This window comes from Peromyscus eremicus, chromosome 9, assembly GCF_949786415.1.
Source record: "Peromyscus eremicus chromosome 9, PerEre_H2_v1, whole genome shotgun sequence".
In the NCBI taxonomy this organism is placed as follows: Eukaryota; Metazoa; Chordata; class Mammalia; order Rodentia; family Cricetidae; genus Peromyscus; species Peromyscus eremicus.
In genome coordinates this window covers 87,159,981-87,173,848 of record NC_081425.1, presented here as the reverse complement: position 1 = coordinate 87,173,848, position 13,868 = coordinate 87,159,981, and the positions used below count along the sequence as shown (strand labels likewise).

The following is a 13,868-nucleotide window of genomic DNA, read 5'->3' as shown; positions in this document are numbered from 1 at the left end:
TGATTTTATCATTCAGTGGGTAGTTTTAACACATCCTGTAAGCTATAAACAGACGAAGCAGACTTTTTAAAGTAAAACATACTGAAAATATAAGCTTCCAATTTCATGAGTTATCCGATCCTGGGCTTACTATTGGATAATGCATATCTCAGTTGCTGAATATGTTTGACTTTTCTTTTTAGTATAATATTTTGATTGATTCTTTGGGAATTTTGACAATTATTGTTATCATATTTGTTCTGCATTCCTCTCCCTAACTCTGCCCAGATCCAGATCCACCATCCTTACAACTTCACATGCTTTTTTTTTTTTTTTTTGACTCATTGAGTCTAGTATACTCATGGGTGTGGGTCCGGCCATGCACTGGAGCATGGTCAACCTCCCAGAGGCCACATCCTTAAAGAAAATTGATTCTTCCTCCCTCCACCCCAAAGCCATCAACTGTCAGTAGCACCTCAGAGATGGGGGGATTCATGAGCCCCTCTCTGATCTATGCTGAAATGTTGACTGGTGCAATCTTACACAGGTCTTGGGTAGACAACACACAGCTGCTTTCAGGTCATAGGTGTGGTGATTCTGTCTTGTGTAAAATACATCGTTTCACTTTGATCCTCTCTGACCTCTGGCTTTTGCAGTCTTCTCACACACATTCCTCAGATGGTCTCTAAGCTTTGTGGGAAGGGAGTGTGATATAGATGTCCCATTTGTGTCTGAGCGCTCCATAGTACTTTGTACTTTGACTACGATGAGCATCTGTGTTAACCTTCATCCACTGCATAAAGGAAATTTCTGATAGGGTCTGAGAACTGCACTAATCAACGAGTATAGAGATATGGATTTAGAGTGCTATTTGTTACTATTAACAAAATATTAGTACTAGTTTTATCCCCAGGGTCTTTGAGCTCCTCAACCAGTGGTGCTTGGCAATAATTATAGTACTAAGCATGAGTTTTCTCCTGTGGAATGGACCTCAAATTCAATCAGAAGAAGAATTGGTTACCCCCATAGCATTCACGCCAGTGTTTCACCCTTGGGCACATCTTGACACATTGATTATTACTATAGCTTATAGGTATAGCTATAGGTAGGACTGCTGATGACTTTTCCAACTAAGCAGCCTTCATAGATCCGTCTAGTACTATGAAAGCTTGCTAGCACGGAGGAAGCTTTCTGGTCAATACTAACTTGATTTCTCCATGTCCTGTGACCAAAATGTGTGGTATCTGTAGCAATATGATGAACAACACAGAACAGTGGCAATAGTCTGCATTGTTTTGGTTGTTTCTAGTACACTCCTGACCAACTGGCAGGGGATTTTTCATTTGGTAAACCTATGACCTCTGGGAGCAACATTTTCCCTGTGTAGGTGAATCCAATTACACACACACACACACACACACACACACACACACACACACACACACACAGGGGAGGGAGGAGGAAATGGGGGACAGTGCTGAAAATTAGTCAGATAAATTTCTAATTTATGAATTTAGGAAAAACAAGCAGAATAATCCCAAAGAGGCACAAGGAAGGAAAAAGTTTAAAAACCAGAGCAAAAATTGATGAGCAAAACCCAGAAGTGAACTTGTCTTATCAGCACTTCCAAAACTGGATCTCTGATTTCTTAGTTTAATTTGGCACGCTTCTGATGAGATCAAGCAAGGAAACATCAAAGAAAAGTATTTGAGAAAGCATGATCGTAGATATTATTGGTAGAAGAGATAAGTAGGTTTTGTGAAATTTTCCTTCAAGTTAATAGGAAAATTTAGTTGCAATATAGAATTCTTAGTAGGGGAAATATTACAACTTTATAATATGTTTTTGCTCATGTTCTCTAATGAACATCAAAATAAAAAATAGTCCAACTTTATAGAAAAGATCTCCAAGCACATTAAAATGAGCTTCTATAGTTAAGCGTATACCAAAACTCCAAAACAACAGCACAGACAGGAACAGAGCAGAGCACGGTTACCCAAAAATATAGATGAAAAATCCTGAAAGAGTAGCTGCAATCTGAATCCATTAACATTGACGAATATTATATGTCATGACTAAGTGAAGTTTTCATAGAAATACAAGGAACAGATAATGTTGAAATTCCATTGATGTGACTCATTATAACATATTAAAGGAGGGGGAGCATGGGATGGAGGTAGAATGTTGGATAATATTAGCATTCTTTAATGATTTAAAGAAACTCTTGAAATGAATGTAATAAAAGAGAACTTTCTCAAATCTAAAAGTGCCTCTTCAAAGATCTAATTACTATATTTGTTAGTAAATAACATTATTTTTCTACATGTGAAAACCAGATGTCAAACTAAATGATGAAACATTGAAAAATTTCCCCTTGAGACCTAAAACAAGACAGGCCCTTCTTCCTGAGTGGCCTTTTCATGTGGCTTGTGTGGACTTCCACATAGTGGAGTTTTTACAGGGTTGATTATTTTATACCATGTTAGCTGGATTCCAACAGGAGGTAGAGACTTCCAGTTGGGATTGTCACAAGGTGGCTGAACTCATTCCATGTGGCTTTGGTCATGGGGACAGAGGCTGTGAGTTGTCTTCTAGGTTAGGGCAGGAAGAGGTACTGATACTTTTCCCCATTCAGAATCATTGTTCAGTACAAGGTCAAGAGTGGGAAAACAGACCCAACTTCTGGCTTGAAAGAGTGAGAGTTGCGAAGAAGAGAGAAGGACCTCATGGTGCAAGTCTTCTCAGAAGATCATCTACCACAGCTCATAACAGTGGACAAAAGTGTAGTGACATGAGACACCAGGAAAGCTATGGAAAAATGGCATTTTTACAAGCTGCTTGTGGTCATGCAAATTAATATAACTGCTTTGGAAAACATTTTTTTGTCTTATCTGGTAAAATTATATTAGGATGTCGTGGTGGTTTGAATGAGAAGGGCCTCATAGGCTCACATATCTGAATGCTTTGTCATCAGTAAGTGGCATGTCTGGAGAAGGATTAGGAGGTTTAGCCTTGTTTGAGGAAGTGTGTCACTGTGGGTGGGCTTTGCGGCTTCAAAAGCTCTAGACTTGCTCAGTGTCACTCTCTTCCTGCTGCCTGCAGATCTGGATGTAGAATTCTCGGGTCCTTATCCAGCACCATGTTTGCCTGTGTGTCATCATGCTACCTGTCATGATGATAATGGACTTACCTTTGAAACTGTAAGCCAGTCCCAATTAAATACTTTCTTTTGTAAGAGTTGCCTTGGTCATGGTGTCTCTTCACAGCAATAGAAGAGTGACTAAGACAGAAGTTGGTATCAGGAGTAGGGTTTTGTAAGAGGCCTGACCGTGCTGTTTATTGGAGGAATATGGAAGACTTTGGGACTTTGGACTAGAAAAGCAGTTGGGCACTTTAAGCAGGGGATAATGGGTCACCCACATAGGAGCATGGAAGACAATGCTGAAGGCAATTTGAACTGTTGGGGCCCAACTCAAGAAGTCTCAGAGGAGAAGAATATTAGTAAGTGGCCTAGATACTGTTCTTGTGATATTTTAGGGAAGAATGTGACTGCTTTCTGCCCTTGTCCTAAAAATCTGCCTGAGGTTAAACTGGAGTTTTGGATTAATGGTATTGGAAGAGGAAATTTCAAGACAGCCTGGTATTGACTCTGTTGTGTGGTTATTATTGGTTACTCTTATGTAGATCTATAATGAAAAGGAGCAAGTTGAGCAAGGAAAAATGTGAAATGTATAGTTTGAAAAAAAAGAAGCATTAGGAAGTGTAATGGAGCTAAGTTCACTGCTCAAGCTAATAAGTTCAAAGAAGATTCTTATGCTAAATAGAATGAAGGGAGTGGTGACCTCAGGACCGTACTCCACCTAGCTAAGCTTCCAACTTGTGAAAAGAAACTAACAAAAAGCTTAAGTAGTGAAGGAAACCATCAACAACAAAAAGCTGATGCAGATGTAATTGGATAAGGGGACCATGTCCCAGTCCCAGCAAGCAGCAGAACTTGGCAGCCATATGGTTCTGACTTTAGAGTGAAGGATACAAGAAAGGGGTTATGGAATCTCCCTCTGCAGCTAAGGAAAGCTGTTGAGACCAGGCATGTGTCAGTGGTTTCCCTGCTTGGAGGCTCAGAGAGGACATTGTATGAAGCTGTGAAGGTGAAGCCTGGATTGTATTGGAGACTCTAAGATGTTGGAGATGCCAGAGTGGTGGAATACCTGCTAAGGAGTATTGGTGAAATTATTAAGGCCACTCCACGTAGTTAAAAGGGAGGTTTATTTAGTGGCATAACTTACAAATGAAGGGATAGGTAGGTTGCAGGGTCTGGGGAAGACGTAGCGCAGTCCGGCAGTGTTCTCTGGAGAATTCTACTCGGTCTATGGTCTACCTGTAGCGTCCAGGGTCCAGGAACCAAGAGAGGGCGGCGCATCTGGATCTCGGGTCTTCAGGGCCCTCTCTTGGCCCCACCTTGAAGGCGTGACAGTTATCCAAGCCTCAGTGGGGGTTGGAACTTCCAGATCAAAGCTGGAATGGCTACTTACTACAAAGGAGAGCTGCTAACAGGGAATGGAACCATCAAGAGAAAGAAGTGTGTTCCAGTCAACAAAGCTGAAAGGAGTTGGAGATCTCAAGAGCACTTTGACTTTAGACATGGAGATGCAGAATTTGGAGTTTGCCCAGCTGGTTTTAGTCTTGCTTTAGTTCAGTATTTCTTTGGTATGCTCCAATTTTTTCCTTTTGGAATGGTAATATATATTCTGTGCCATTGTATGTTTGAAGTATGTGATATGCTTTTTGATTTTGATTTTACAGGGGTTACAGTTAAGAGATTGCTAAGAGTCTCAGAAAGACTTTGAACTGACTTTTAAACATTGTTGAGACTGTGATAGACTATGGGGATTTTTGAAGTTGGACTAAATGCATTTTATAATATGATATACATTACATTATCATATACATAACATTATGGCTATGAGCTTGTGGGGGCCAGAGAGTAGAATGTGGTGGTTTGAATAACAATGGTCCCATAGACCCATATATTTGAATTCTTAGTTATCAGCAAGTGGCATGACTTGAGAAGTATTAGGAGATGTGGCCTTGTTGGAGTAGGTGTGGCCTTGTTGGAGGACATGTGTCATTGGCATGGGCTTTGAGGTTTCAAAAGCTCAAGCCAGGTCCAGTTTCACTCTCTTCCTGCTGCCTGCAGCTCCAAATGTAGAGCTCTCAGTTCCTTGTCCAGCCCCACGTGTCCCTGCATGCTGCCATGCTCCCTGCCCTGAGGATAATGGATCTCTGAATCTGTAAGTGTGTGCCTACAGAATGCTTTCTTTTATAAAAGCTACCATGGTCATGGTATCTCTTCACAGCAGTAGAACAGTGACTAAGATGGACGTACATGCTCCATGGTTCAGTAACTTCACACCTGGATGGAACCTTGAGAAGACGATAGCTATATGACCATGTTTTATATATTTTCAGAGTAGCACTGTTGTAAAGGTTAAAAATCTAGAACAAACACCAGGTCAGTAGAAGAGCTGATAGATAAGTTGAGGTGAACGCTTGCAGAGGAATGCTCTTCTTAAGTGAAAAATGATTGAATTCTATGTACGTGGGTTTACATGGACATGATTTAATCACTAGCACATAAACCCTTAAGGTATATGCAACACAAAGTTTTAAAATATGAAAAACTAATATGTTCTGTATGGACGCAAAAGTTAATGATAAAACTAAAAAAAAGATCTCAGAATTCAGTGACATTTCTAAAGAGGGCTAGAGGGAGACAGATGCGGGATGGTTTTGACAGGATTGATTCTAATTATTGTTATTTTTACATTTGGTCACTTGAATGATGAGTGTCTTTTGCATTGCTCTTTCTTACACCTTATGTGTATTCTAGGTTCTTTTGTCTTCTGTATGTTTAATAGAAATAAAATGCCTTAAATTATTTTTCCTTTTGAAGATTGTCTTCCGATGATACCCTTGAGTCACTGTCTCCACTGTGGACTTGTATCTTGGGTTAAATAACAATGTTGCCCCTCCCTCCCCATGGTCTGCATATTGACAGTAGACTTCCGGGTTTTGGAGACAAGTAGGTTTTAGCACATTGCAGACCCAGGGTCTGAGTGAGCTGGAAGGCATCCACCTCCTTACTTGTCTCTGTAGGGCCTCTTCCAGACCAGGGCCATCTCTTGAAGCAGATTCATGGCATTTCCTGCTGGATCCATAATCCACCGGCTATTGAAATGGAGAAACGAGAAGGGTAAACTGATTTTGCTGTTGTTTTGTTTTCCAGATTGACCAGCTGAAGCAGGAACTTTCCAAGAAGGAGTCAGAACTTCTTGCCTTACAAACAAAGCTTGAAACCCTTAGCAATCAAAATTCAGATTGCAAGCAACACATCGAAGTGCTCAAAGAGTCGCTTACTGCCAAAGAACAGAGGGCTGCCATCCTTCAGACAGAGGTAAGGTGCTGTCTGGGGCCCTGGAGAGCAGGGACACTTCGCCATATACAGTGTTCTTCCTGAGAGGCATTCTGGAGAACCCTTTCCCAAAACTGTTGGGGCCAGATGTGTTTGGGGATTCACAGAATTTTGGATTGTTTTCAAACCCAATGCCTGTTGTGTGTATCACAGCTTTGTGACCCCACCCCCAAAATCCACCCACGCGCACACACACACACACACACACACACACACACACACACACACACACAACTGAGATTGCAGCAATCCCCTAAACCAAACATGTGACTCCTTCTACAGGGAAAGACAGTCTCACACTGAAGTGGGATAATTATGGGTGAAGACTGGGCTCATTGTCTCCTGTTGACTGTGTCATGTTATGCACCCAAGGAGTTTGTTTCATGTTTAGATTTTTTTCTATTTTATTTTTTCCATTGTTTAGAGCATTTTATTATTATTATTATTATTTTGGATTTGAGAATTATAAGGAATTGGATCTGGAATGATTAGGTTTCATCAAAATCATAAAATGATTAGACTAGCCCATACCTTACTTGACATCATTTGTTAAAGGTGATTTCTTACTAATTTTTTTGATGAAGAAAATACCATTGTATGTTTCTGAAAGGAAATATTGCTCTGCTATTTCTGTTTCATACTTAGAGGAGCAACAAAAACATCCTCCCCCCACAAAAAAACCACCGCATGTGTTATTATCTTCTTTTTCTGCTTCTTCTGGTTGGATCACACCATTCTGTTTTATAAGAAATGCAGCACACACACTCGTTGTTATATAAATAAAACAGCTGTCCAAGACGACAGGCAATGTAGCCAAGAAGGTGGTAAACCAGGCCGATCTGTGTGCTCAGGCAGTGCCTTGTGGGTAAGTTTGGGAGAAGGCAATGACATTGTCATGTGTGTTCTCCGGGCTCTTTGCATCCTGTCTCTGTATAGCTAGACCTGAAAGTGGGTAAGGAGGAGGAGTTACATTTGCCTTAGGAGTTAGTTGGGTCCTTGAGTAGGTCTGTGTCCTCAGTCAGTGCACGGGCATTTTATGCAAAGATGCATGGATTTATGGCATAAATTGGAAGATGACTTTCATCTCATTTGACGGGGCATCAGTACAGAGTGTCTAGAACCCTGCTGTTCAGTACTGAGCCGTTAGCCACAGAAGGATATTTAAATTTACTAGTTTAGCAAAATTTCAAACGTAGTTCTTCAGGCACTGTAACCATGTTTTACACATTTAGTAGTGTCACGAGGCTAATGCCTGCTCTTTTCGACATTACTGCCCTTTAGCAGTTAGTTGTCAATCTAGAACAGGATTGATGGGATCCAAACCTGGCCCCTCGCTTGATTTTTATCAAATATTATTAGAACCCACCATGTCTATTATTCACCATGTCTGCTTTCTTGCTCTAATGGCAGAGTTGGACAGTCGTTACAGAGCCTGCGTGGCCCACAGAGCTGACGGTGTTTACTGTCTCATCTTTCATGGAAAATAATTGCTGACACTTGCAGTGTGATCTTTGTGAAGCAAGTGGCATGAGCAGGCATTGGAATGTCCAGTCAGGGCTCCTCCTTGCTTCCATGTTATGCACAGGCCAGGTAGTTTGCTGACTCCTATTCAAAAGCACACCTTTTGCTTTACAAAGGACCTTTTCATATCTGTGTTTTATCTTAAGGTTATTGTAATTACGTTACTGTGAGTTGGGTGGAAGAAAATGTGATGAGCGAGGCAGCCTGCTTGCCTGAGCAGGTACCCGGATTCCCTGGCAGTTCCTCTCCAGAAGGCAAGAGTGAGAAAAGCCAGTTCAGAAAGGCCTCTCCTCTTACTGCCTCATACTGATGCCTATGGCAGTCTGCCTACCCATCCTTCTGTTTTCCTTCATTCAAATGAACACGGCTTAAAGTAGACCCATATATATATTTCATGAAAAAGACAGAGATGACATCATGTGGACAGCTTCTGTCCCATGTTCAATAATTAAATGACCCGATGAAGAGATGGTGCTTTGAAGTAGAAATGAAGTCACTCTCCCTGTGAGGACAATGAGATGGTATTTCTACACGGCTGCTTTGAAGTTGAGAGTGTCACATTAATAAGTCTATCAGCTGAAACATCCAAGGAATTTTCCTTCGCCTTTTTTCTTCTATTAAGATTGCTGTGTATATAAAAAGGAACAAGTTTTCTAATGATGTCCATCTCTTGAAGAAAGCAATTTAGTTGAAATTAGCTCTAATTGTTGAATCAAGGGGTTGCAACAGGTAGAATACGTTGAAGTGTTAGGTCCTTTCTTTAGCTTAATGGGAAAACCATAGTCTCCCTAGCTCATGAGTGCTTGCTTAATGGAAGAGTGGTTGTTGGATGAGATATGTTCCATCTCATTATGCCCTACGTTGAAAGATGTGAGTTAAAACACATCTGAGGGATGCAGAGCTCATTCTCAGGAGAGGTGGCATGGGACAGTTGTTTGCAATTTTATTGTTGACGCATTCCAAATAGCTTGCCAGAACCAAAGAGCATGGGTAGAGTCTCGTTGGCTTCTCTGGAATATCTGTGCTGCCAGCTGGCTTTACTATCTATCTGCAATATAGTATAAATGATAACTGCGGCTGGTTATTCCTGTGGAACACACTCTACATGACAGCGAAACTGGCATAATAGTTCCTCTCTGTAAGGAAGGTTCTGCAAGTAGGACCTTTGTGTTTGGGAGGTGGGAGGATGAAGGGTGGGGTGAGAGGTGGGAGGCAAGTTGTCTGGGTTTGTGGCTATGTGGCTTGGCTTTTTGGTTGGTTTGTTTTAACTTGTACAAATACCCAGGCGCTCTTTGACATGTGTGCAATAAATCAGTGGAATAATAATTATATATGTACAGAGATACACCACATGAGTCTTAACATAACATTTTACTTTTTAAAATAGCTTCAAAGGACCCCACAGCCACGTCTTATTTTGTATTCCCCTTAATGTTTCCTACACACTGGCTTACTCCATCCAGCAGTGCATGCTCTTCTTAGCGGTTGGGTACTAATAAATTGACTTATGTTCTTTCTTGATTTTTTTTGTAATTATCAAGACAACCAGAAAATAGGAAGGATAAAGTCCTAGCATTGATTTCAGTTGGAATTAAAACATTTTTAAAAATGAAGGAATACAGTGTTTTGAAGTGGGAGGTATGTAGATGTGCATGAATCTCCTTGTTAACATATGTGTATGTATGGGGGAGATCTGAATACAGAATTCAGGAAAGTATGTTCCTTGCTTGTAGTAAAGTGTTCCAACTGCAAGTTGAGTTTCCTGTATTGCTGTTATTGTTACTGGCATTGTTGCTGTTGGTTGCTAAGACACTTGAACAAGTTAAATTATTTCTAATCTATTCTATTTTAGCTTTGTGAGTTTCATCTGAAACTTTAGCCTGTGTGTTTATAGACCACAGACTTTCACAGTTCAATCCAGTTACCTTTTAATGTTTTTTTAAATGTGTACTCTTCTCTCCTATATTATATCCTGGCCACAGTTTTCCCTCCTGCCCCTCCTCCCAGTCCCTCTCCCTACCTTTCATCTCCCCCAGATCAACCCCTCCTCCGTTCCATGCCCCACCCCCCAAAAAGAGCAGGTCTCTGAGGGATATCCACCAAGCATGGCCTAACATGATAAATTGAGACTGGGTACAAACCCTCATCTCATGGCTGGACATGGCAACCCAGTAGGAGGAAAAGGGTCCTACATACAAGCAAAAGAGTCAGAGATACCTCCCACTCCCAATTTTGGGAGACCCACAAGAACACCAAGCTATACAACCATAAGGTATATGCAGAGGCTCTAGCTCAGACCCATACAGGATCTGTGTTTGTTGCTTCAGTTTCTGTGAGCCTCTGTGAGTCCCTCTTAGTTGATTCTGTGGCCCGTGTTCTTGTGGTGTCTTTGAACCCCTTTGGCTCCTACAGTTCTTTTATTCCCCTCCTCTGCAGGCGTCCCCTGGCTCCACCTAGTCTTTGGCTGTGGGTCTCTGCCTCTGCTCCTCTCAGTTGCTGGATGACACCCCTCTGATGATAACTGGGCTAGGCACCGACCTATGAGTACAGCAGAACATCATTAAGAATCATTTCATTGGCTTTTCTTTCTCTAGTCGTGTTTGGCTCTCCTGGGTCTCTAGGGGGAGTCCTGCCTCTGGTTCCTCACCATCCAGGCAGTGTCAGGATTGGGCAAGGGCCACAAGTTGGACCAGTCATGGGTTGGCCACTCCCACAAGTTCTGTGCCACCAGAGCCCCAGCATGTCTTGCAGGCAGGACAGATTGTAGGTTGATGTTTTGTGGCTGTGTTGAGGTCTCAGTCCCACGGCTAAGAGCCCTGCCTGGTTATAGATGATGGCCAGCTTGGGCTCTGTATCTCCCAACAGAGAAAAAAAAATACTACCTAAGTGACCATTGGTTCTGTTCCTAAATTAAGACTTTTGTTTCTGCTCTCTTGTAGAGCATCCTCTTCTACTCAGCATGATTGTTGAACCACTTGTCATGGCAATTTTTACACATCCTTTATAGAAGATATGTTGTAGTGCCATACCACATCCAAGTTTTTTTTTTTTACTAATTTATGTTGCAGATAGGTCAAGGAGGTGATCTATATGTCTAAGTACTTGCTAACTAACAAGGAATATAGGGGTTTTGTGCTCCAGCAGGCAAAGGGCAACATATGCTGGGTAGGGTGGTGAGTTCCATAGCAAAGGTCCATAGCTTTTCTTTTTATAATGTAATCAACACAGATAAGAACATTATACAATCTGCAGTCCATCTCTCCAGAAAAATTCCTCTTGGCAAACATACACTTACATTCACATGCAGTAGTATGTATAGATTCAGGTAGTTTATAGGTGCCATAAAGGTCTTCCAAGATTAATGACTTCTTCTCTATGGACTGCATGTAAGTAAATATTTATTTAAACATTTTTGTGCCATAAATGGTATGGGCATTGTTCATGTGTCATTGTGATACGACAGTGACACTGTTCTTGTTGGGCACAGACTGTATTCAGCACATGGCTAGATGGTGGAGAACTGGTTTACAATGCTATAAACTCCCAGCAATCTCACTGTCCCTGGTTACCAGTAACCCCATCTAGACTCTTAGACTTAATCTTCTGTCTTGTCTAAGAGCAGATAAGTAAAGGAAGAAAAGAAGATGGAAATAAATACATAAACAACTAGCTCCTTAGGAAATTAACATTCGCAAACTATTCAAAATGTCTACTTATGTGTACTATAATTGAAGCTAATGCCGTCACAGTTACTCTGAAAAACCTGACCTGTTTGGCTGGTGTCTTGGAGAAAAGGTGTTGTGCATGTGGAGGGGCAGACTCTCCTGGCCTCAGTACAGCAGGGTTTTACTGCACATGCCTGAAGATACTTCAGCTGGCTGTTGTCCTCCACTCAGCCCTTCCTTCAGCTTGTCTACATGACATAACAGTGGTGTAATTTGAGGGATCTTTATTGAGCATCTATGATCTTCATGGTGCTGGTCAATAGGGAACACATCATTTCAGGAGTTTCTGGTCTTGGGATTTTCCATTTAGTTTGATTACCAAAATGTCTGGTCAGTGTTCTGTGGCTGCCAAAGTGAGTTCTAGAAACCGCAGATTAGTGTTTCCAATGTGACTTGAGTTAAACCTGGATTATCACCTGTGAAATCAATATTCAAGTTGCTCCGGTTTAAGGTAAAGACAGTCAGATCCAAAGACGGTGAATGAAGTGACTGGGATCCTTGAACTATTTTCACCATGAACAAACTGCTTCCTCTGAAGATCCTAGTGGATGGAGGTCTCACACAGAGACCTGGTGAAGTTTTATAATCATGTCTTAATATACAAGTCCACAAGGTCACAAGGCATGACACTGTCCTGGCTAAGGAAGGGCTTGAATCTTCAAGGTAACACTATGACCACAATAATAAGGCCATTGCTTAAAGTCTCAGAGATGTTATTATTTTTCAGAAAGTTTACATTGTATAATATTTTTATTTCTTAAAGATGTTTATGGTGTGTGTGTGCATGTGTGCATTTGTTCTGTGTACCAACAAGTAAAAGAATGCATGAAGTTAATAATGGCTGTGCTTTCTCTGAGGTGGAGAGCAAGTGATGCACAGTTTGTACTTTTGTAATGTGAATAATGTGTTGGAGTTTTAGCAGAAGTGGCATGATCATTCCAGGGAGCTGGTGGAAGGTGCTGGTAGAGGGTGGAGGTGTTTTCTCAGCCCATGGTAGCATCTCTCAATGTCTGAGTCACCAGTGACTCAGTGTGATAACTTGACCATGGAGCAAACTTGGGCTATAATTTTTTAAGATGACTCATAAAACCACACTTCTAACAATGAATATGTTAAATGGATAAAAGAGTACATGTCCTTATTCCTTAGTCTGTCTGCGCTGAGACAGGCTCTCCACCACACTTCCTGGTGACATGAAGGTTGTTGTGTCAGGGAGTCAGAACATTGTATAGCCTCTAAGGTTGTGAGACTAGGTACATGCACCGTGGTACTTTGCAGACAATTAGTTCTGCATGCTCAAGAACTACTCCAGTCTTTAAGACCCACAAGCTTGGAACAAGAGAGTAGTTGTCTTTTTTTTCTTTTTTTAAATCAGTTTGTCATAATATATATTTTATGTGGGATTTCTAGGGAAGGACTTCTCCTTCCTTTCTCACTTCCTGCCCTGGTTGCCTAGAAGTTATTTTCTACCCACTTCAGTTCAGACAGTTACTGTCTTTTCTTCAGATAGACTTTTGCTGATTGCCCTGCTTACTCAGTGCATTTCCAAACACAGGTGCTTTTTTAAACAGTTATTAGCACACAAGCCAGGCTGGCTTTGCAGGCTCTCTTACCCTTTGCCACCGTGAGTACAGTGTTCTCTTTTTAAGCTTTGCAAGGAATGTCTTTAGAATGAATAAATTAAGAGACTTGGTGAAAACACACACATACACACACACACACACACACACACACACACACACACACACACAGAAAGTCCTCTTGTCATTTATATTTTTCCAGTTCAATCCCCTTATTGGGCTCACATTTTTAAATGTTTTTATTTGGCGGGGAAAGGCATCGTTTGAAATTTTTATTGATAACATTTTTAACTGCAAGAAAAAGACGTAGACCTGCAGAGCAGTAACTATCATGGTGGCCACAGGTGGGAGGTCTGCAGAATGCTTTATTGCCAATAGGAAAAGAACTGTTGGGAACCACAGTCATTATGGGGGTCACCACCTCTGCCGAGTGCATCCCATTCCCATTTTGAGAGCGTGAATGATGGGAACACCAAACACCACACTTTCCTTCTCCCACTGTCTACAGGCTTTGTTTTGATTCTCTCTTTATTAATGATGTCAAAAGTTTGGGGTCACATAAAAATGAGTCAAGGTCAGGCTTTGTGAGAC

At 41.3% G+C, this 13,868-nt stretch overlaps 1 protein-coding gene across 1 annotated transcript in view; it reads left to right on the top strand.

Moving 5' to 3' along the window:
* Positions 1-13,868, top strand: part of Erc2 (ELKS/RAB6-interacting/CAST family member 2) — a 690,578-nt gene that overhangs the window by 276,847 nt on the left and 399,863 nt on the right. The window contains exon 6 of the mRNA XM_059273131.1: positions 6,266-6,433. Within this exon, the coding sequence (XP_059129114.1) occupies positions 6,266-6,433 (168 nt within the window). The remainder of the gene's footprint in view (positions 1-6,265; positions 6,434-13,868) is intronic.